At 37.8% G+C, this 23,268-nt stretch overlaps 1 protein-coding gene across 1 annotated transcript in view; it reads left to right on the plus strand.

Annotated features, from left to right (window-relative positions):
• The window catches only part of aacs (acetoacetyl-CoA synthetase), a 40,371-nt gene extending 32,006 nt beyond the window's left edge, over positions 1-8,365 (plus strand). The window contains exons 13-18 of the mRNA XM_004546916.5: positions 4,424-4,537; positions 5,515-5,640; positions 5,909-5,978; positions 6,175-6,233; positions 6,546-6,748; positions 6,866-8,365. Coding sequence (XP_004546973.2) covers positions 4,424-4,537; positions 5,515-5,640; positions 5,909-5,978; positions 6,175-6,233; positions 6,546-6,748; positions 6,866-7,003 — 710 coding nt within the window. The 3' untranslated portion in view covers positions 7,004-8,365. The remainder of the gene's footprint in view (positions 1-4,423; positions 4,538-5,514; positions 5,641-5,908; positions 5,979-6,174; positions 6,234-6,545; positions 6,749-6,865) is intronic.
• The last annotated feature ends 14,903 nt before the right edge of the window (positions 8,366-23,268 follow it).

Consider the following 23,268-nt stretch of genomic DNA (forward strand, 5'->3'; position numbering starts at 1 on the left):
CCATTAGATTGTGTTTATTTTTAGATGTGTTCTGAGTGTTTTCTTTAATTTAGACTGGTTGACCACTTTGATTTTTTTTTCTCTCGTGTTTAAACAACTAATAAGTTAGTTGTAAGGAACATCCCTGACAAAAATGAAAGAAAAGAAGGATTATGTAAATGTAAGATTACTTATATTTAACCTAATGTTATTTTATATATATATTGACAAATCAAGATATTTATATCCAAGATGATTCTGGTGCATAATGTGATGTCTGAGCAACAAATTGTTTGGTTCCCGATGTCTTTATGACAGAAACCGGATACTTAAACTAAAAAAAAAAGTATTTTAAAACATTTAAAATATATACTGTATTTGTATTTTGAAATTTTAAAGCTAAAACAGAAAAGCATCTCTGACACAAGCACAAAAGGACTGATGCATAATAATAAAACAATAAATTGTATAGAAGGCTACATATTCCTCACCACCCACAACTGTCGCACATGCACACACACACGCACGGGTCTAACGCACACAGTGCTTCTCAGCCCATTGTGATGTTGTCAGGCCAGTAGAATGCTATCTGTCTCTTTCTGTGAGTCCTGAAACGTTTAACATTTAGCAGAGCTTGGGTGACTGACGTATTAAACACACACACAAACACACACACACACATACGCACACTGAGAAGCAGCTTGGAATGTCACGCTTGCATACACATACACGCAGCCATTGTGAATGACAGCCCAAATGGGTACAGCATATAGCCTCAAATACACAAGCAAACATATGCAAAGTTGCACATGCTCACAATGACATGTAAGTCGAAATGCTGGACACAAGCGTCAGCTGAAATGTCAATCACAGGCAGAAATCTGGTGAGAGATGGAAAATAAACAGAAGAAATCTGCAAGCAGATTTTCTTAGGTTATTTTTGTCGTAAATATCTGTGTCTCTGCAGAGTCTGTAAGATAAGTGAAGAAAGAAATCTGTTTAGTGAGGAAGGTGGTCTGTGCAAAATTTGCTGTAGGCTTAAGAATCTACTGAAAACTTCAAAAATAGTTGGTTATGGCAATTACACATTTTCGTTTGTTTGCATTATAGGTTGTTACTCAACAACTCATACGATTTTGTGACACACATCAACAACTTTTATGAGACAAACACATAGAACGAATCAAGGAAAAACAAGTTTTTGCTTATTAGCTCAATACAAAGCTGTATTCATCCCCTTTTTAATTGCGTTAGTAAGTCAATAAAACAAGTTCAGTATTAAATGGTATCACATAACAGAGGCACTGAGAAACCATGTTAGCTAAACAGATAAAACTGTTTTCTTCTTCCACTTTAAAGATCCTTTATAGTTACTTTGTAAAGATTTTTTAATGAGTCAAATGGCTTATGGAAACAGTAGGTATTGTAACTATTGTAGCTTTTGGCATTAGAAAAATGAGTTTAATCCCAACAGTGCCGTTGAGGTGCATCAGTTCAGCCATTGTGCCAAATTACATTATATTTTACCATAAGGTTTTGGGACTGCCATACTCCAGCAGCAGAAGTATGAGGGGAAAAAGTAGAAGATTTCAGATGCCTGTATACCTTACTGCTTGGCCATCAAACATGTTTTATTTAGAATGTGCAAACCATCTCAGCTTTGCCTCTCTGACTTTGTATCCAAAGAGCTCAACCTGTTCCTGTGCTGTTCCTCTGACAGTATAGTGTTATAATATTTGAACAAAATGATAGCTAAAGTGGTAAATTGTGAAGAAGACCCAATTTGTTATTCATCTGGACTCGTCCTTTTGGAATTATAGCGCTGGCTCTTTGTGAATGTGTGACTCGAAACAGCAGGTCCTGCCCCAGTCACTTTCCATCTTGCTGCCAAGGGCAACAGAGGGCTGCAACCCTTTTGGCTGCCAACCGACCTAACCTTGACCCATGAGGTCAATGCTGTGTGTGTGTGTTCTGAATGCTCATATATGTGGGTCCCTTGCTGATTTTACCCCGTGTCACTGTGTGTGTATAAACATGTGCTTCAGTTAAAGTCTACTTGGGGTTGTGAAAACTTTTAACGGAGATTGTCGTGTATATCAGGAGAGTGTTTGTGTGTTTTCTGTTCAGCAGGGACCTCAGACCCCTGTTGCTCTTCAGTGGGTGATTTTAACACTTTCACTGCTGGATTTACTCAATCCTAATATACCTCCATCTGACTCTCCATATGTCAGCTCTCCACACCCATTTTGCCTCTTCTCTTCTCTTCTCTTCTCTTCTCTTCTCTTCTCTTCTCTTCTCTTCTCTTCTCTTCTCTTCTCTTCTCTTCTCTTCTCTTCTCTGTGTTAATTTTGAAGTATTTACCAAGTCATCTTTTCAATTTTCCTTTAGTTTTTGGTTTCAATTCAGTTCATTTTTGGATAAATGAATTCATGTGTAGGTTAGCTGTGTAGGTTGCTTGGTTTGTCTCAGTTGGTGGCTTTGTTTGACCTCAAACTGTGCAGGTAGTTTTTCAAAGCAGTAACACCTCCACAAATGAAAGAAGATGTGCGTGCACGCACTCACATGTGCAAAAATCTATGAAAACTAACTGGGGAGTTCAAAAAACCTTTTTCTTCACTTCAAAATAGTCACTGCTGTTAGGAGCATCAGATCAGTGTGACACGTTGCACTCTTGTGTATATACACCTTACTCACACATGCACACTACATGTCAGATGATGGAAGGCATCCCAAGAAAACCACATTGACTTTTGGCTTAAATGTGCTTCTGTTTGTGTGTGTATGTATGTATTTTTGTGTGTTTGTACTCACCTATTAAGGTAAATGTAATATTAATCTAATTGCGTATCGTCCCACTATAAGTGTGTGTGTTTAATCAGAAGACAAAGTTTCTACTTCCTCCTGGGAGCCAATTAGAGCTCAATAAAGAACCTGCCAGAAAGAGAGACGGAGAAAACGAGTGTAAAGAACAAAGAAATGCAAGAAAGGAGGAAGGAGCAGTAGAAGGGCATAGAGCAACTGAGAGAAAGCAAACGAGATGGATGGATGGTATCTGTCACGCAGAGTGGAACGAAATAGGGAGGTAGAGAACAAACAATAAGAAGGGAGATGAATAGAACGTGTCAGAAATGGTATATGATTGGAAGGTAGAAAGAGATGAATAGATGTGTGCGTCTTCATGACAGTTTTAGGAAAGTGCTGCAAAGGGAAGGAACTCCTATATAGGTCAATGAAGGTGGAGCAGCGAGCTAATGCTGCCTGTGTGTGGAGCAAAAAAATACAAGACACTGGTATTAAGTGTGATAATGTCTCTTGGTCAGTGTTTGCTGATATTTTACATAGTTACGTGATATGGGTGTGGCTCTGTACATTCCAAGTATTCCAAACTAAATGAAATAAGGTAAAAACGTACACATTGCCTCCCTCCAACCAGTTTCACCATTTGAGGTCTAAGTCATCATATGTGCTAACCCTAACCCTAGTCCTACCACACTAAATGTGATTCATTATCTTTATCACATCATAAAATATCTAAGAGACTTCTGACTATTTACAGTAAAATGTGTCTAAAACAGAAGCATACCCGATATTGTTGGCTTCAATCTATTTTTGTCTGCACTTTCAATATAATTTAAAAGGAAACTGCGTCTTGCTGCTAGGTCATCTTAAACTGGCACATCCAATGACTCTAAAGGATTAAAGAATGGTCTACGCCTTCCTGGAAAGTTTTTGAAATTAAAATTTGTAGAGAAAATTATTGGTACCCCTCAGAAATGGTGATAAATAAGTGGAATATGGAAACTAAAGATTGTCTTTATCATAGGCGTTAAAAGTATATGCCAAACATGGTCAAAGTTAAGACTTGAAGAATCACCAAAGCAACTTCCTGTTCCTGTTACCACAGCTCTTACTATTATTTATAAAGTTTAAGATCCAGAGGTCAGGGGCAATAGTAATGTTTGGCCAAGGTTCTTTGTGGCAAGAGCTGAGGAGATTCCACTTTTAAAACAGAAATAAAAAAGCCAGCATAAAGTTTGCTAAAATACATGTAGACGAGCAACAGTGCTTGTAGGAGAAATCACAATTAGAATCGCTCATCAGCTCCATGTTCACTGAGGAATAAGAAAAAAAAAGAAGAAAAGAACACCTCTTTGAAACACAGATGGTACTCTGTTATAATGGGAAAACCTTGCTATAACTGTTATAGGGTTCACTGACTTTATTCAGGGTACAATGAAAACCACAGCAATGAATTTATTAAGACGCTACAGAGTTAACAGACTTCCCATTGCTCTGTCTTTTTTGTAGGTCAAGGTTCCTCCAACAGCGTTAATGACAAAAACTTAAGACACAAGCTGGTCAATTTTAACTTCTTAGAAAAATTATATGTCTGTTGCAGAAATATAATGGAAAACTTCCCGGTTTCTCTCAACTCTTTTCCCAGGTGGCACTGACATAGTGTCGTGTTTCATGGGCCAGAACCCAACAGTTCCAGTGTATCGAGGTGAGATTCAATCAAGAAATCTCGGCATGGCTGTGGAAGCCTGGAGCCCTGACGGTAAGACTCTGGGTGAATCTCTTCAGAATTTAATAATCCCTCCTACCACTTTCTGTTTCATTCAACCTCAATAGCAATTAAGAGATTTACTGTATGGGGACAATAGAGCAACAGAGTCAAGGGGATTGTGGTCAGCTTTTAAATAAGTTTCAGGTTCAGGCTGCATTTAAAAAAAAAAAAAAAAAAAAAAAAAAAAAAAAATATATATATATATATATATATATATATATATATATATATGGACGTGTTCATTGTGTTATGATTTTAACCACCTCTATTTGACAAAAAAGATAACTTTATATATATATATATATATATATATATATATATATATATATATATATATATATATATATATATATATATATATATATATATATATATATATATATATATATATATATGGTGGAGCTTATATGTATATATTTGCCAGGCCAAAAAGTAACTGAAGGAATGTGTGAACTTTCCCTGGAACAATATACTGACCAACTTTAGCGAAACACATTTTTTTAAATTATTAATTTCAAATAAAAAGGGTGTTGTTCTTTATTTATTTATTTTTTATCATGGTGGAAGTCTTCAAAGCCCTCTAGGTTTCTGTCATTGATTTCAGTCCCTCTTTCCCCAGCTCCCTGCTGCAGGCTGTACTGGCATGTCTCCACCACCTCAAAGGAGAGTGGATTGAAGGATAATTTAAAGGCAGTTTTGTAGAAAGAGTTTGGGATTATTTTAGTCAGTCTTTAAGCCTATAACACCGTCCTGAGGGAGGCTGTTAGGGTTGTGTGAAACCACACACTAAAGGTATCAGGTTCTCTGAGAGCGACACACATTCTTTTTGTTTTTATCAGAGAAGGATTTATACTGTGTCTCTTATACGCTTATGTGTTTGTGCATATGGACGTGTGCCCAGGTTTATATGGGTTGCAGGGAAACACACACCGCAACTTTCTGTTCCTGTGAAATATGTGTTTTAACAGGTAAGCCTGTGTGGGGAGAGAGTGGGGAGCTTGTCTGCTTGAAGCCAATCCCCTGCCAGCCAACACACTTCTGGAATGACGAGAATCAGAGCAAATATCATAAAGCATACTTTTCTACATATCCCGGTAACCACACAAATGTTGTGTAAAAATAGAAACATATTTACAGTTTACATGTACATAAAGAGACACCTGTAATACCCCTGCTGTACAGCTACCCTTTAAGCAATATCGCCCAGTTTAAATTTATCTGTGCTTACATTATGTAACTGTTTTTATTTGCATTTATTGCTCCTTCATTTTTTAATGTTTGTTTTCAGTATGTGTTCTTCAAGTATGCACAAAAAAAAAAAATCAAAGTTTCAGACAAATTTTTCCTTTTCTCATTCTGTAGGGGTGTGGGCCCACGGAGACTACTGTAAAATCAATCCAAAGACAGGGGGCATTGTCATGCTGGGCAGAAGGTCAGCCATTAACTGCAATCAATACGTTTTATTGATTCATCAGGACAGGCTTAAATGTACTTCATACCCTTTTGTGTGATATTTTGTCACAACTCTAGGCAGTAGAGTCATTTTTTTCCTGTGGAAATTTGTGGCAAAATGGCTCGCAATTACAGGAACGCCAGCTCTGAATTTAGAAAATCTGTTTTTTCTGTAGTGACGGCACGCTGAACCCCAACGGAGTCCGATTCGGCAGCTCAGAGATCTACAACATTGGTGAGTCTTTATCTGCAGATGGAGTAGGGTGTGGGTGTAAGATGATAAAAGAAAATGGTTCTGAGTCATGGTTCTTTTTATGTTCCTGGAAAAATAAGACTTTGCCATCCCATTGTCCACTTTTTAAAGTTTACTCACTTGCCATTCTCCGTACGTACTCACGCTGCTTAGTTTGACACTTTTTGTCTTTTCTGTTCTTTTAATCTTTACTCTCATTTTCTTTTCACCTCTCACATCTTTTTCTCTCTGTGTCTCATCTTTTTTGGTTTGCCTTTTTGCCCTCTGCCCTCTCCTTTCCTCTCCTCTCTGCAGTGGAGGCGTTTGAGGAAGTGTCAGACAGTCTTTGTGTTCCACAGTACAACGCTGACGGAGAAGAGAGAGTTATTTTGTTCTTAAAGATGGCACCTGGTAAGCCCTTCAGTCCAGAGTTGGTGGCAAAGATTAAAGGAGCCATTAGAAAAGCTCTGTCTGCTCGACACGTACCCGCCCTGCTGCTGGAGACCAGAGACATTCCTGTAAGAAAAAAAAGAAATCTATCAGTTAGTTATGAAAAAACTTTATATTATTCTGTCAGGCTGCAAATAGAAAAATCCTTTTTGTTGAATGACAGCCTTTATTTCATTCCTCTACAGTATACCATCAGCGGTAAGAAGGTGGAGGTAGCTGTAAAACAAGTGATTGCTGGTCGGGAGGTGACACAAAGAGGAGCATTCTCCAATCCTGACTCACTGGACCTCTACAAAAACATTCCTGAACTGCAAAACTATTAGAGATGTGGCTTCACAGAGCTGAAGAGAGGGTCTGCAAAGACACGTAGCCTGAAAAGATTTTAGCTTTGATTTTAGACTAACTTTATGTAAATTTACAGGTACAGGGTGATATGCAAAGTTCATTGCATGGGTTCCTCAAACAGGCACCCTGCGCTGCATACAGGGCAAAAAGGTGATGATGTGTGTCAAAATAATATATAACAATACCAAACAAGATGTATTATAATAATAAATTAATTATATCAGGCAGACAGAGAGACATAGTGTTCCACAAGTCATCAAGCAGCTGCTCATAGTCTACCGTACTGCACAATTAAGTGTTGGAAATGGAACACTGAAAGAGGCTTTGGATATAATATCGTGTGTTTAGCAGTGCTTGTGAATAAGCTCATGCTTTGAAGCCCTTGAAGAAATGAAACGCAGTATAAAGTGCTTTGCTTCGGCTTCACACTTTGATTGTTATCAGCTACTGAAGAACCATATCTCCCCGTGTCACCTGCCTATAACCTTGAGTGGGTCCCTGAATAAAATCCATGGAGGTGTGTAGATAAATACACCCACGCATCTTGGAGTTACGCCTCAGCTTTTGCTCATATCACCATATCATGTTTATGTGGTGTGGATTGCTATCTTAATGTGGATATTTGTATATCGGTATAAATTTTGGAACTGTGAAACTGTGTTAACTTTACAGTTATGCCTTTAACGATAGCCACCCAAACGTGTTAACCAAAGTCATGGAAGTTGTATTATGTTTGTGTAACAGTTCTAGTTTACTTAATTCTTGAATAAGGAAGCCTAGAAAACTAAACTAATATAATATAATTTAATATAGCTTACTAATAACTAATATAGCTTTTTTTTTCTGCCTAAAAAGCTATATCACATTTCATACTTGATTCTGAACCTTTGTTTTCGAAATCCTCTATTCAATGTTGTCCCCCCATCCAAAACCAGAATAGGTCGTTATCTATCAATCTGTTGTAGCAAGGATTCAGTCAAGATGCACATTTCTCATTTCACCACAGAAGCCTGTTGTATACATTTGTATCTATGTTCCATGATTGTTACAACGCTAAGAAAAGCATGTGTTGTACTTTGTACATAGAAAAAATGAGTTATTTATTTAAAATTTCCTAATTATAATAACAAATTCTGTAGCCTAGTTGATGCTATTAACTGTAGTGGTTTTGGTCACTAGTAAATCTGTAATAAAACACAATTCCTGTGGGTTTGATTTCCATTTTCCATGAGAAGCAAATACCTGACCAGAGTGTCAATTGTGCAAAGGAACAGATGTCAGAGAGCCATTTGATCTATGGATAAGAATTAAACTGAAAAATATAAAAAATAGGGACCATTTTCTCATTTGGCTTATTGTGTGTGTGGTTTCCTGTATAAGTTGGTGCGTTAAGCTTCTTTTCTTTATGATTATTTTAAATATTTGGTATAACTGTAAACCATTTAACTGGATACATGTGCGTTTAATGTTTGAGTTCACAATCATGCCTATATCAAACAAAAGCTCCAGGAACAAAGTTTTGATTGGAATACTGCTATTTTGTATGTAGACAATTAAATTAAATTAATTAATTAAATTATTTTGTCTCATAAAGATGCACAAGTCCTTTTACTCCTATAGGAGACAAGAATCATAAATAACTGGATGGTTTGCACTTGAGTGAAATCAGGTGGAACATTGGAGATCTGCATTGTTTTTAGTAAATATATGTTCTTTAGGCATCAAATATTTCTTATGATAAAGCATTTTTACTGTGTGTATTTAGTTTGAGAATGCAAGAATCAAACATGACAGATGTTTTGGACGATATTCTAGGTTGTATGTTCTTTTTGATAACGGGATAACGTTGGTCACTGTAGGTCTGGTTTCGAGCTGTGTGATTGTGAACGCTATTTGCACACCTTGTCTTTGTTGAGTTTTCCGAGGGAATATCTGTGTAAGAAACAACTTTAAAGCTGTTTAACACAGGGATTTTGTTGTATGCATTTTCTGGCTGGAAACTGTCAGCTAACCAATAAAGTGAGGCCAGTCTGAGAGCAAACAAAAAGTTTTGTGTTCCAAAATGTAAGCCTTTTATGCTTATTGTAAATTTACAGTACGCATCCACATTGCTTTCCTAAGATAAACTGGGAAGCTCTTCATCCAAGGCTTTCTAGGCACAGCACACATGTATGAAGTAAACAGGAGTGTGAATCAACATTTATGTTTAACAGCTTAACTAAAATATTTACCTCTGAGCTCTGACACAAAACTACCAGCAACTAATAAGTAGTTGCCGAAAGTTTATAGACCTAAATATTCTGAGCTGAGGTATACAGCTTATTTGAGTTTTATCTTCATCCACAGCCAATATCCATCCATCCATCCATCCATCCATCCATTCACTTCCGCTTATCCTTTTCAGGGTTGCGGGGGGTGCTGGAGCCTATCCCAGCTGTCATAGGGCGAGAAGCGGGGTACACCCTGGACAGGTCGCCAGTCTGTCGCAGGGCCAACAGCCAATATGATATTATTAAGTTAGCACTGGTGCTATAGCTTTCAATGTGAGATGAACAACTCGGCATACGAACTGTGAAAAAAAACACCATAAAACAAACTGACACACTCATTGAATAACAAAAAATGTGTGTGCACGTGTGTGTTTGAGTAACTGTGTCTCAGCTTGTGTGTTTTGATCTGTGTAAAGCCAGTCATTTTGACAGACAGCTCCTTTAGAAATAAACTTGGCAGTTTAAAAGCTCCCTATAACCTTTATAAGTGTGAATGCTCAGCCCTGCCAGTCACCCAAACTTCAAAATGTAGCAGTGAGAAAAATAGAAACAGGGAGGCTTGGTTAGAGTCCAGTTCCTCAGTGTAGAAAGGCTAACAAACATCAGTGCTGAGTACCAAACAGTTCCCCAAGGGGCTCTGAGTTGTTTGATTTATCCCAACAGTCTCATAAGAGAGCACATCACAAACCAGGAAATGACTGTTTACCACCTGATGTTGCACTTTACATAGGTTGACTGTTAATTACCATCCACGAACCTTGTGTCTGTGTATCAGCTTGTTTGTGCTTCAAATAATGTGGTTGTGGCGACGTCTCCTGTAGTGGGAACTAACACAAAGGTAGTTCTGAGTACGTTGGCTGGCGTTTACTGCTGGTTTGTGAGCAATTTTTGACAAAATTATAACATCTTGATCATGTAAGGACATATTCACAAAACGTTGCATGTTTGAGATCAAAATTAAGGTCACCCTCATACAGTGTTGGGGAGTAACGGAATACATGTACCTCCGTTACATATTTGAAATACAAAATATGAGTAACTGTATTCCGTTACAGTTACCGTTTAAAAAGGTGGTATTCAGAATAGTTACTTTGTTGAAATAAAGGGATTACACAGCGGTCTTTTCCTGTTTTATATGTTAGGCTATGCCCTCTCTATTTTTGGTAATTCCACACCGGTGGAAACCAAACAAAATACGCATTAAGAGGCTCAAATGCCTGTGTCTCAATCTCACGTCTCATAATGACTCTGTCGCTGGTGAAATATGGATGGTATTGTTCAGCACCACAGGCCCAGGTGTACTGCCATACATACCCGTTATGTGTCGGTGAGCGCGAGGGAGGGAGAAAAAGAGTGGAAAAGTACGAGTTGTCACTGACCAGAAACGGGAGCTGTAAGCATGTAAATATTATAATAACCACTGCAGCCAAAAAGAGTGCCTGACGAGCCCAGTTGTAAGTAAGCTATTAAGACTCGACTGTACACTGTGTTCGTGTTTTCCTCCGAAACAATAAGTTCCGTTGGAGCAGCCTTTCAACGTCTCTCTCCGTCTCTCCTTAGCAAAGCTGACCCAGACAACAAAGTAAAGCTAGTTTTCAGCTACGAGCCCGACACGGAACACGACGGAGGTCCCTTTACGGCTCGGAGCCACAAACCTGTTTTATATACACGCGGAATAGTTTTCTATACAAGATCGCTGCAAAACGTGCAGTCTTACCTAATGTCCACCCTACTGTAACTCATTTTATATTAAGATTTTAAAATCTAGTTGCTATTGGTATGGTGAATAACCTTCAGTAATAGTAATAAACCACACAGCAATGGTACATTCATGCAGTTGTAAAAAGCTAAATGATATATTAAGTAATCCAAAGTATTCAGAATATGTTACTCTCGCTGAGTAACGTAACAGAATACGTTACTATATACATTTTGGGGCATGTATTCTGTAATCTGTAGTGGAATACATTTTAAAAGTAACCTTCCCAACACTGCCCTCATAGATGGGCCAGGTATAGTTGTGGCAGTAAAACATGTGTTTAAAGTCACACTACATGCTTGACACTCCTATGAAGGTTGCCCGCAGTATATTATGGTTCTGAAGTTTACACAACAGATTCTAAGCTCTTTATTTTATTTTTGTATCAAGCTTAAACGTTTCATGCAACCTCTCATAGGTTTGCCGATATCATTGGGTTTGACGAACATGAACTTTAGTGGTGATCATAAGCTGATATTGTTAACTTAGAGCAGGGGTGTCGAACTCCAGGCCTCGAGGGCCGGTGTCCTGCAGCTTTTAGATAACATCCTGGGTCAACACACCTGAATTAAATGATTAGTTCATTACCAGGCCTCTGGAGAACTGCAAGACACGTTGAGGAGGTAAGTTAGCCATTTAAATCAGCTGTGTTGGATCAAGGATACATCTAAAACCTGCAGGACACCGGCCCTCGAGGCCTGGAGTTCGACACCTGTGACTTAGAGAATAGTTTCTTGTCATTATGCTAAAGAGAGCTAACCACTGGGTCAAGTAACATATTTACTTTTTACAGTCAGGTCCATAAGTATTTGGACAATAAAGAGGAAATGATACTAATATTGACCCGGAGGAAGTCCTGGTCTGTTTTTGCAGTATGCTTTCGGTTATTATCCATTTGCACTGTGAAGTGCTATCCAACCAGCTTTCCATCATTTAGCTGGATCTGAGCAGTGTGCAATTCTCTGTATTTTTTATTATCTGTACAATTCACAATTCATCCTGCTACTTACAACAAGAGTCACACGATCAGTAAATATTAATGACTCAGTTCACTTTGGAGCCATGCATACCCATGCCACAACATTACCTCGACCATGTTTGACAGATGATGTGGTATACTTCAGATCACAAGCTATTCCCTTCCTTCTCCATACTTTTCTCTACCCAATTTTCTGCAGCAGGTTAACTGTCATCCCCCAAATTTTATTGTTATCATTATCTTCAGAAGTGTTCAGGCTCTTAACTTTTCTGACAAAACCTAATCAGGTCTTCTGGTTCTTTAGTGTAACATCATGATTTGTACCTTATAAACCTTGGCGTGATTGCCTTCCTCCTTGTCATCCACTGTCGTTATTTCAGCGGACTTTCAAGCCTTTTGATATTGCTGAGCTGGCCAGTGCATTTATTCTTTTTAAGAATGAGAGAATTTTAAGAAATCAACTGCATTGTTGATTTGGTCACTCCTAAAGCTGATAGCTGATAGCTTTATTTTGGTTTTTCAGCCTAATGACTTCATCACATCAGCATCTCTACTTTCCAGTTGAACAGTGTTTCAGTGAACAGCTAGCAAATACGACTGGAACACCTGGGATGAACTGCAGATATTTTACCCGCTAAATTTGTCATGAAATAATGAGGGAATAGGACTCCTCTGTACACAAACTGCCTGTCAGTTAATTGTCCAATTATTTTTGAGCCTCAGAAAATGGGTGAATATGTACAAAATGGCTGTAATTCCTAAACAATGAATGCAATACTTTTGTTAAACCTCTTGAATTAAAGCTTAAAGTCTGCTCTTCAGTCACACATTATTTGTTCAGTTTAGGGTTAAACTGAATGTGGTGGGTTAGGGTTAGGGTTAGGTTTTAAATGTGGTGATGTACAGAGGTAAAATTGTGTCATTGTGTAAATACTAATGGGGACTAACTGTATGACACTGAAATTAACTTTCAGCCGTAAGAAATCAACTAAGGTTGTTTTCCGGTCACAATACTGATTTATTTAAATGACAATGTTTAAATTTAATACTGATACATTATTTATGGTGTTAGAAGAAGATCCAATATTCTGTGGGGCTTAGCTGCAGTATGTGTGTAGTTGATGTTTATGTGGTTACAGATTTACAGACAACATACATTATGAAAACACAAAGATATTTTTGTTTGCAAACATTTACCTTGGTTTATTACATTTCTGAGGTCACATGACAGATATCACACAAAATGTTAGATCAATCACGCTATACGAAAGAAGAGCATACATTACAAAAGTGGAGTTACTTGGGAGCTCCACGTTTACTTTGTCATCCCATCTCACTTAATTTGTCTAGTCTATTCCATTGTCTGCGTTCCCAATTATCCTCAGGTGACTTTGTTCATCCCTTGCTTCTCCCTCCCACTGGAGACTTGTTAAATCTAAACTGCTCCAAAGGGACTTTCTCCTGAAAGGCTGATCACAACATCAATGAATATTCCACATGCTTGCACACGCGTACTTCTGAGAAGACTTTGTGGTGACAGAAATGTAGCAGAGACATGTTTGTTCTTGAAGTGAAAATGAAGCACCTCACCCAGTTTCTGTCATATTCATATATAAGGAATGGGAAGGAGCCTCCGTTTTAGGCTGATCAAAGGACACAGGATCACCACAGGGAGTTGAGGAGAAAGGGAGAGTTTTATTTATTCTAAGTGTCTACTGTAATTCAGAAGAAATCTGGTAAGCAGGGATTCTGCAGGAAATGAATATTTCTTCATGTCCTGTCATCAAAACGACTCCATAGGTTGTTTTTTCAAGCTTGATGGGGAGCAAGTGAGGTGACATAGTTACAGAGTCACAAAGTCTTCGTAGAATAATAATAATAATATGATAATAATACCTATATTTTTCTGTGCCTTAAACCAAACCATATTGTCGCCCAGGTTGAAAAGTTGCTGTAAATCTGAGGTAGTTCTAAGCAGGGGGTGGATGAGGCTTCCTGTTTTCAGTTAATAATGTCAAAATATGACTAAATCACTGCTCAGCTAAACAAATGAATGAAACAAAATAAGTGAAACACAGCTAGCCTTGAACTTGCAAACTTTTGATTTATCTTTAGACGCACGAGGAATATAGTTCTGGGAATGACAATGTGGGTCAGGTGGTGGTAAATCCACCAGTCTGGTCCAGAGTGAAATATTGCAACAGCTATTTAATAGATTGCAATAAGATGCTATAGAAGATGAAGCTTTTAAACTGCGGAGATCTGCTTTTTTCCTTTCTAACAGCAGAAATTGGATGGCTTTGATATTTATTTGTTTTGATGTTTCAGTGACATAACATTGAAGATGGGGGCCATTAGTAGAGAGTAATTTTGTAAAAGCTACTGCATATTTGGTCAACATGTTGGCAGGGTTAGGAGCTGGGGAAATCTCATTATAAGCAGGTCTTTATACAGCCTCTAATGTGTTTGATGTTTGGGTATATACATTATAAATGCATTTAGATATCTTATAAGTGGAGCACAAAACCAGCAGGAGGCAGAAAGTATAATTGACTGGAAATCAGAACATGAACATTGATGATTTACAAAAAAGGATGTGAATAAATCATGTTCAACACCTAAAACCACAACATTGATTGTGTATGCCATAGCATATCTAATTCATACACAACAAAAAACCCCAAAGTATGGTTATAACCATATAATGAAAAGGAGAATTCATAATAGCCATCCATTAGTTACACAGTAAAACTGACTTTGGCAATTAGTCTGCTTTCTTCCTGCTTCCTTTCCTGTTTGATCTTTAGATTTGTTTTCTCGCAGGAACACACTGAGCATGACTTTTATTTCATATTCACAGTCAATAATTTGTTCGAGAGGAGTCCCTCTTCCCTTCACTCTGTTATCTCCAAAAGTAATTCTTTCATGTCCCCCTGCAAGCAATTGAATTTCAATTTGTTTTATATGGTCAATCAATTGAGTTTGACACAGGAAGCAGCTAAAATGTAAAGGAGTCGCGGCTGTGTAGAGTGGCTCAGATTGAGATGAGCAGTTTTGCAAATTGCTCTCATATATTTTCTGATTTCAGATTGTCACATAGAAATTTTTTTTCTTATGTCCCCTAAAATAGTAATTTCTTTTAAAATGTTTAAAGGATATTTAATTAAATGTTACAGTCTCCATGGAACCTGGGACCTGTGAATGGCAATTTCCTTGTTCTCCAACTGTTCAAAAGCCGACTAGACGCAATTTATTTTGTGCTAGAAAGGCCACAGGCATGAGTGTATATGACAGAGTGGGTAGGGGATTGTGGATGAAACAAAGTCCCAAATCAAACAACAGTAGAGGGGAAATGTACAATTTAGTTCAACCTATTTTAACCCGAAAGCTTATATTTCACTGTAACTGTCACCTTCATTTATTCTGAATAATCAATAAAAAGGTTAAAGGACAATACGGTAGAATTATGCACATGCAAAGCATGACAGACGCAAAATGCCAAATGTTGATGTATTGATACATGTTCTGTCTGCCCATCATGATGGATCGGTGCAATGTGGGGAACATCCGTGCGACATACAATGAATTCATAAATTTCACCTTTGTACATGACAAAAGGACTAAGCATAGAGGACATTTGGTGGCAACAGGTCTAAGTAATGTTCATAATTTGTCACTTTCATTCCAAATGTTCATTTGAAACAACTGCGGTGCAGAAAGGGCTTTTTTTGTAATAATTAAGCTGATCAGGTCAAGGTAACCAAGACAGGCTGATATTGTTTTTGTGACAATGAATTCTATGTTTAGGATTCTGTATAACAAAACTATTTTTAAAAATCTATACAAAGGTATATGGTGTATTGTTATTTTACTGAAAAACAGATGAAACATGTACATGTATCCTTAAACCTGATAACCTTGGCAAGATACTAACCCATGTTTGCCTACTGGTGGTGGTCAGAGGGCCCGGTGGCGCCTGTGTCCGGCAGCCTCGCCTCTGTCAGTGCGCCCCAGGGCAGCTGTGGCTACAATGTAGCTTGCTATCGCCAGTGTGTGAATGTGTGTGTGAATGGGTGAATGACTGAATGTAGTGTAAAGCGCTTTGGGGTCCTATGGACTAGAAAAGTGCTATACAAATGCAGGCCATATACAAATGCAGGCAGGCCAACCTTTAGAGTTATTGATTTTTTTCCTCCCATGTCGAATCACATCTGCAAATCCAGAGAGAGAATACTGACCTCTAAATGTGCTAAGGAGCTGAGTATGTTATTATAAAAATGTGACATAATTTTTCAAGTTGTTTACTGTTAAAACATTGAACAAAGTAAAGCTTTTTGTCGGCTAACTGAATCCTCTTGTCCAAGAACTCTGGTTTGCACTTGCCTTCAGCTTTTTTTGCCTTCACTGGCACTCAGCATTGACCTCTACCTCTACACCTGCTATCGTTTTCTTCATCAGCTCCTAAATTTGCATTGTGTTCCTTTCCATGAGTCACCTGACAAATTTTCTTTTGCACTACAGCTCTTGTAAGGATTTACAGAGCCTGGCAGTAGCCACAGAGGCACAAAGATATTTTGAGGCAACTATAGCAAGTGAAAAAAATGCTGCTGTGTGCATATGATATAATTAGTTCCCAAGTTTTAATTAACTGATGAGCATGTTTTATACAGGCACGGTTTCTAATATAATGACAATGTGCTGTAAAGATTCCTATTTTATTTACCCTTTCTCGCTTATCCATGCTTCCTTCTCTTCCTCCTCCAGCTCCTGTATGTCAATTCTTGTCCTCATTTTCTTATCACCGACTGGCTCCTGTGTTACTTTGTCAATTAATGGAAATCACCTGGCACAAATGATTAAAGGACTGCATTCCCTTCCACTCTCTTCATGTGGAGCGGTTTAGTTGAGCTTAGTAGTCCATGTAGTTAAAAGTGCCTTTATCTAAAAATAAAATGAGCGCTGGAGCAACACTGGTGACTGTAGTCTTTACATTCTGATCAGACTGCCATGGTCATAATAACAATCACTTATTCTGAACTTCCTATTTAACACTGTATTTCCCATACGGTGCACAGTCTCATCATACATCATCATACAGTGCATCATACTATTAATGAACTGACCCTCAATTCACTCCTCTCAACTCTTCATACATCCTTGATCCTCCTGAAAGATAAATGGCAGCAGTATTCATCTAAATTTATTAAACACAGCGTAAAAACAATCACTAAAAATCATAAATAATGCAAAAAGAAAACCCACCTGTTTATAATAAGCAAACCTCTGATGTTCTTTATATCTCTCATTATTTCTTTTCTGTCCATGTCTTTATATTATCAATTTACTGTCAATAAAAATAATTTTAAAAAATTGTTAAAAATCTGGTTCACACTTATTTTGTATGCACAGTGTAGTAAAATGTCTTTCCCTTTTATTTAATGTTACTCATATGGTCCATTAAGACCTTTCTCAAGTCATGCTTTTGAAAATCATCATCAGTCAAATTGCTTTTACCTTACTATCAGCCTCTTAAGTGTTCATTCAAGTCCTCTAGTTATTTATCTGAGTTATTACATTTGATAGTTTTTGCCTTTTGTTGTCTTTTCAAAACACTGACTGAGAAATTGTGAAAATGCATTCTTAACTTTTGCCGAGCAGTGTCCTTTTAAAGAGACTGCAGCAGTTACTTTAGGTTACCTGAGGAGTAACTTTTTCTTACTGTCGCCTGACAAGTGCCTGACAGATAAAAGTATTCAATTTAAGTAGAAAACATCAAGGTATCCCCATAAGCTCTCTCAAGCGAACGCTGTCTGAGGAATCAGGCTTCCCGATGTTTCACTGCTGTTTTCAAGAGTTTCTGTTTTGCTCCCCTGCATCACTTTTAGTAATTTGAGTTGCCTGTGGAGCAGTGTTATTATTCTGGAGTCTTTGCACTTGTCTGCTGCAACTGCAAAGACTCTTGGTACCACCCACACCCTCACTTGGTGTTGTGTTAAGTACAATTTGCTAATACATAGTGCATTCATTTAAGCGCCACATTTCAGTTTGCTTACTAAAATGAAAACCTCAGAATAAAGTGAAAGGGGCAAAAAGAAAAGTAATTAAGAAAGACGTCAGTGTAACCGTATTCCAAAATTAAATCAAATTAGAGAAATATTGAAATGTCTTTCATTCACTTATTGTTAATTTTATTAGGTAATGGTCACTGAATAGCATGAAAATAATTCAGTGACTGCACTTTCTGCTCATGTATCCAAAGAGAACTTGCTTCTCTCTAAGGTGTAGCACTTGAGCTCAAATTAATTTAAATGGGATTTGAGATTCCTTTGGGCTATTTGGGTTGACTATCACAGGGTTGACACAGAGAGACACATATAGCCAATAATCAGTTAAACTAAAATGCAAATCTTTGGACTGTTGGAGGAAAGTGGAGCTAATCCATCTTGATGCAAAATGATGGTGTAAAGAAACACAAATATAAACCAAACATGGGAAGACAGTAAAGGAAAAAAGGGGAAGAAATGAAAGAGAAAAAGATGAATCATATATGAAGTCATAAATATAAGTCAGGCAGGCTGAACGCCGTGAACATTTTGATTTTTTTCCAATTCTACCCGTCAATCTTTCCGTCTTTTTGTGTGGGATTGTTCATCTGTAGGTGTCTTCCTGCTTTGTGAAAGTAACCAGTACTCACTCTCTTCCTCTCACAGCATGATTTTTTTTATTTGAGTGCAGTTTGTGAGTGTGTATTTGTACCAAGTTTCCACTCCTGGAGACATCATTGACTTTCTAAGTGCATCAGTTTAACTGCCTGAAAAATCTTGGCTCTCCCCTATGCCACAACAAAATCTGAGAGACTGATTGTTGGAGAAGATACAGCTCTGTTCTCTTTTGTGTATTGGAATTAGTTTGGTGAAAAATGGATAATGAGTCAGATGCATTTTAAATAGTTTTACTAAACATTGGAAAACACTGTCAGTCTGTTTTTATTTGTGTGTGTTTACACTCATCGTACAATAATGCAAGATGGATGCATGCTTGAGGAATTATGATTCTCTTGTTTTGGGTAGGTTCACGGATGCTCAAAGCTAATTGAACATTCAGCTTCAAAGGAGCAAAGTGAGATTAGTTTACGTGCCCATATTTGGTAAATGAAAAAGCAACCCCACACCATAACCTCCCCTCCACCAAACTTTACACTTAGCACAATGCAGTCATACAAGTACCATTCTCCTGGAAACCATCAAATCCAGATTTTCCCATTGCGTTGCCAGATCAACAAGTGGGATTTGTCACTCCAGAGAACACCAGACTCTGCTCTAGAGTCCAGTGGCAGTGTGTTTTCCACTACTGCATCTGACAGTTTGCACTGAAATAAGGCCTGGGTGCAGTTGCTAAACCATGGAAACCTATTTTGTGAAGCTCATTAAGGACTGTTCTTGCACTAATCTGAAGGCCACATGAAGTTTGGAGGTCCATAGCAATTGATCCTGCAGAAAATTGGTGACCTCTGGACATTATGGGCCTCAGCATCCATTGACCACGCTCTATAATTCTATGTAGCCTATCACTTTGTAGCTGAGCTGCTGTTATTCCTGATTGCCTTCACTTGTTATTAAACCATTAACAGTTGACCGTGGACTATTTCGTAAGAAATTTTCATGACTGATTTATTGCATAGGTAGCACCCTATCATGGTACCACACTGGAAATCACTGTGCTTCTGAAAGTGACCCATTCTTTCACAGTGTCTCACTAGCTGTTTTGAGTTAATACACCTGGAATCTCAGAAAAAATGGAAATATGGCGGTTTTGAGTTTTGCCAAAAACTGAATCACTGACTTCTGAGATTTCACATTTGACTGACAGACAGATCTATTCAAGGGAGACAGCAGGAAACATGAATGAATTAAAAAATGAATGGCATTGGAGATGACAAAATGCAAATGATAGAAAGGCAGTGCTGAAGGAGCTTTCTGAGCTGCAAGTTACTTTACATTGGAAGAAATTCAGCCAGAGTGAAGAACTGGATCACTGCAGAAAAATAATATATTTTTTATTATTAATCCTTTATTTATCCAGGTAAAAAATCTCATTGAGATTAAAAATCTCATTTCCAAGAGAGACCTGGCATCATAGCAACAAAAGTATATATATACAAAATTGATGAAGAAAGTAGGCCATTATGGTTTTTTTTAAATGTACCCTTTTTATTTTGTTATGTAATACAAATTAGACTGTTACAAAAGTACCATATAAGCCTTGATATAATTGTATACATTACGGTTTGATAGTAGGTGTCAACAAAAACCCTGAAAATAACATTTTATGGTTTGTCGTTAGGCAAACTTTAATATGTCAGTAAAATTTAAGCACACCCACTCCACTTCTTGATAAGGTTTCTATTTGTGTGCAGATTAGTGTAAATTACAATCAGATTATTATCATATTATTTGCCTCTTGTAACAAACTCCCTGGTCACTCCACATTTTCAGGACCTAGGGTAGATATAGGCAGCTTTCTCATAGTTAAGTTATGATCTATCCAACTAGATTTTTGTGGAAAAATACTAGTTTTTATTTTGATTTCAGATGGAGTAACCAGAAATGCCTTAATTATTAGTCCAAATTGGAAACATCAATAAATAAAATATATAACACAGGAGACACTAATCTGCTGAAGATCGAGGAACCAGGCAGGAGGAAAAGCAGATGATCTCAGAGGAGGTTCATAAGTGTAGTGAAGGAGGATATGCAGAGGGGTGTTGTGCCTAAAGATGATACCAGGGATAGGGTAAGCGGCAGATGAACCCCTGTGGCAACGCCTAAAGGGAGCAACTGAAAGAAGATGAAGACAAAAGAATACATAATGTTTATCATAGTCATGTAGACGATTTAAAAAACAGACAAACTAGAGCTACAAACAAGACAAAAGACAATTGTTGTCTTTATTTGAAGAGTTTCAGTCAGGATTCAGAATCCCTAAAGTTTAGAAACAGCACAAATGAAGGTGATGAATGGTCCTCTTATGACCTCTGACTGTGGACTCGTCTCGTCTCAGGTTGGCTAGCTGTGGTAAATGTTTCTTTAGTAAACTGTGCACTGTGTTGGACTGGTGCTCAGTGCAAACATTAATTTGCATACAAGCTGATTATTCTTCAAATTATTAACTAAACCTTTGTACCAGCTTTACACTGTCTAGTATAAAGGTAGTATATGTGTGGGGGATGGAAATCAGCCAAGTTAGCATATAGGTTGCTGAATTCACTTGTGTTAATCCACAGAGACCAGGTCAACTGATCACAGCCTTTACTGGAGCTCACATTAGAGATTATTTATTTTTTTCTCCACATTTAGCCACAACAACAGATCTTAGGGTTCCCCCAACTGCCAAATCTCATGGCAGTTGGGGGAACCATTGATTGTATTCATTTTTTGTTTTATGTGTGGAGGCAAAGTCAACCTCTACAATACAGATATAAGAAAATAGTTATTTTTAAAAAACAAACAAACTTGTCTTTTACTTGCTTGTGCCATACAGAACAGATTGGAGGTGAGATTTTGAATTTAGATAGGATTAACGTTTGCATTCCCATGTGCTAACATATTATTATATTATATTATATTATATTATATATTAGGTTCAGTTACCTTTTCACAAAAATAGATGGTAGAATTGTCTAATTGTTTTTCAAGGACCTACTTTTTATTTACTCTTCTGTGGAACCTCTTTGGATTCAGGAGACAGACCCTGTCTACTTGTAAGATTTGGATTCTTTTTGATAAAGGTTATAATTAAGGTTTGATCAGATGACCTTCCACCCCCACCACACACATTCAGCCACCCCCACGCCCACCCCTTGATTATGCTGCAACAGGCCTGAGTTGCTGGGGCTTCCTATGATAAATTCAATATTTCTTCTTCACACCATTTTGAATTTAATCATTACTCATTAATAAACTGTGACTCTCTTCCACAGTGGGACTTTTGTCCTGTTTCCTATGCATAAACACCAACTAGTTACAGCACGTGGCTGCCCCTCCCTGAAGCTGGTTCTTCTGGAGGTTTCTTCCCATTAAAAGTGAGATTTTTCTATAGAGAGTCCTCTGATTGTTGGGGGTTTGTCTCAATTTCTCTCTATTATTGCTTTACCTTGCAGGGTCTTTATCTTACAATATGATGTAACTGGTATTATGACTTGTTGTTATATTAGTAAAACTGATTGGAATGTAATGAATCTATAAACACATTTGTTTCAGACATGGACTATATGTTAAAACCTTTTAGGATTGGTGTACCATAGAAAAGGACAAACATGACTCATATCAAGACAATCAAGATGACCTTCAGTGCTCAGGAACCAGCAGAAGTCTCTGAATGTCATGTATTGGCTTAAAGCAGACTCAGAGAACAGACTCAAACAACAGTTGGCAGTTTTAAAAGGATTATTGAATGAAAGATAAGTGTTTGCAAAAAAACAACAACTGGTGAATGGCTGGTTGAGGTTGTATATTTTGCAGGGCAGAGACTGGAAACCCTGCCAGAGAGGAGAGAGGATGTTAGCAACTGCCAAAGTGAGTACAATAGAATATTGCTTAGAATTAAGTGTGTTTTCACTGGCTCACTTGTTTGTTTCCTCAATAGGCCTCTAGAGACGTACACAAATGGCAGGTGGGAATCCTTGAGAATGCAGGTGGAGAGTGGGCAGGCAGGTGGAGCACAGGTAAGTCCTTTCTTTGGCTGGGAATGGGAGAAACAGAATGAAGTGGGTAGATTTGGCTTGAGGTTCTTGTAAGACTCCTCAGTTTAGTGGAGAACCAGATGGACAGGTTTCAGGTTGGGTTCCAAGTGGAAAAGAAGATGGATACATGACGTTACAGACCAAAAGCTACAACCATTAGTAGTACAACCATATTCATGAAGACAGTCTGGTGGAGACTGAGTACACCATCCAGCCTTTAAATACCAGAAACTTGATTACACAATATGGAAATAGTGTGGAAGGGATGGCTCAAACAGATGCACCTGCAAGACAGAGCCAGCCCAATAACCACCTAGAAAGGGTTAGAGAAGGAGAGAGAGAGAAAGAAGCAGGAAAAAAAGAAGACCCAAACTGTACTCTCTAAGGACCATATGAATGTCTACCTGATATTAGTCTGGATAAAATGAGTCATGTTGATTTTTCCCACGGTCCATTAGTGCAAATGCTCATTAGTCTGTGTCCTTGATTATGAG

This window comes from Maylandia zebra, linkage group LG12, assembly GCF_041146795.1.
Source record: "Maylandia zebra isolate NMK-2024a linkage group LG12, Mzebra_GT3a, whole genome shotgun sequence".
NCBI classification, from domain to species: Eukaryota; Metazoa; Chordata; class Actinopteri; order Cichliformes; family Cichlidae; genus Maylandia; species Maylandia zebra.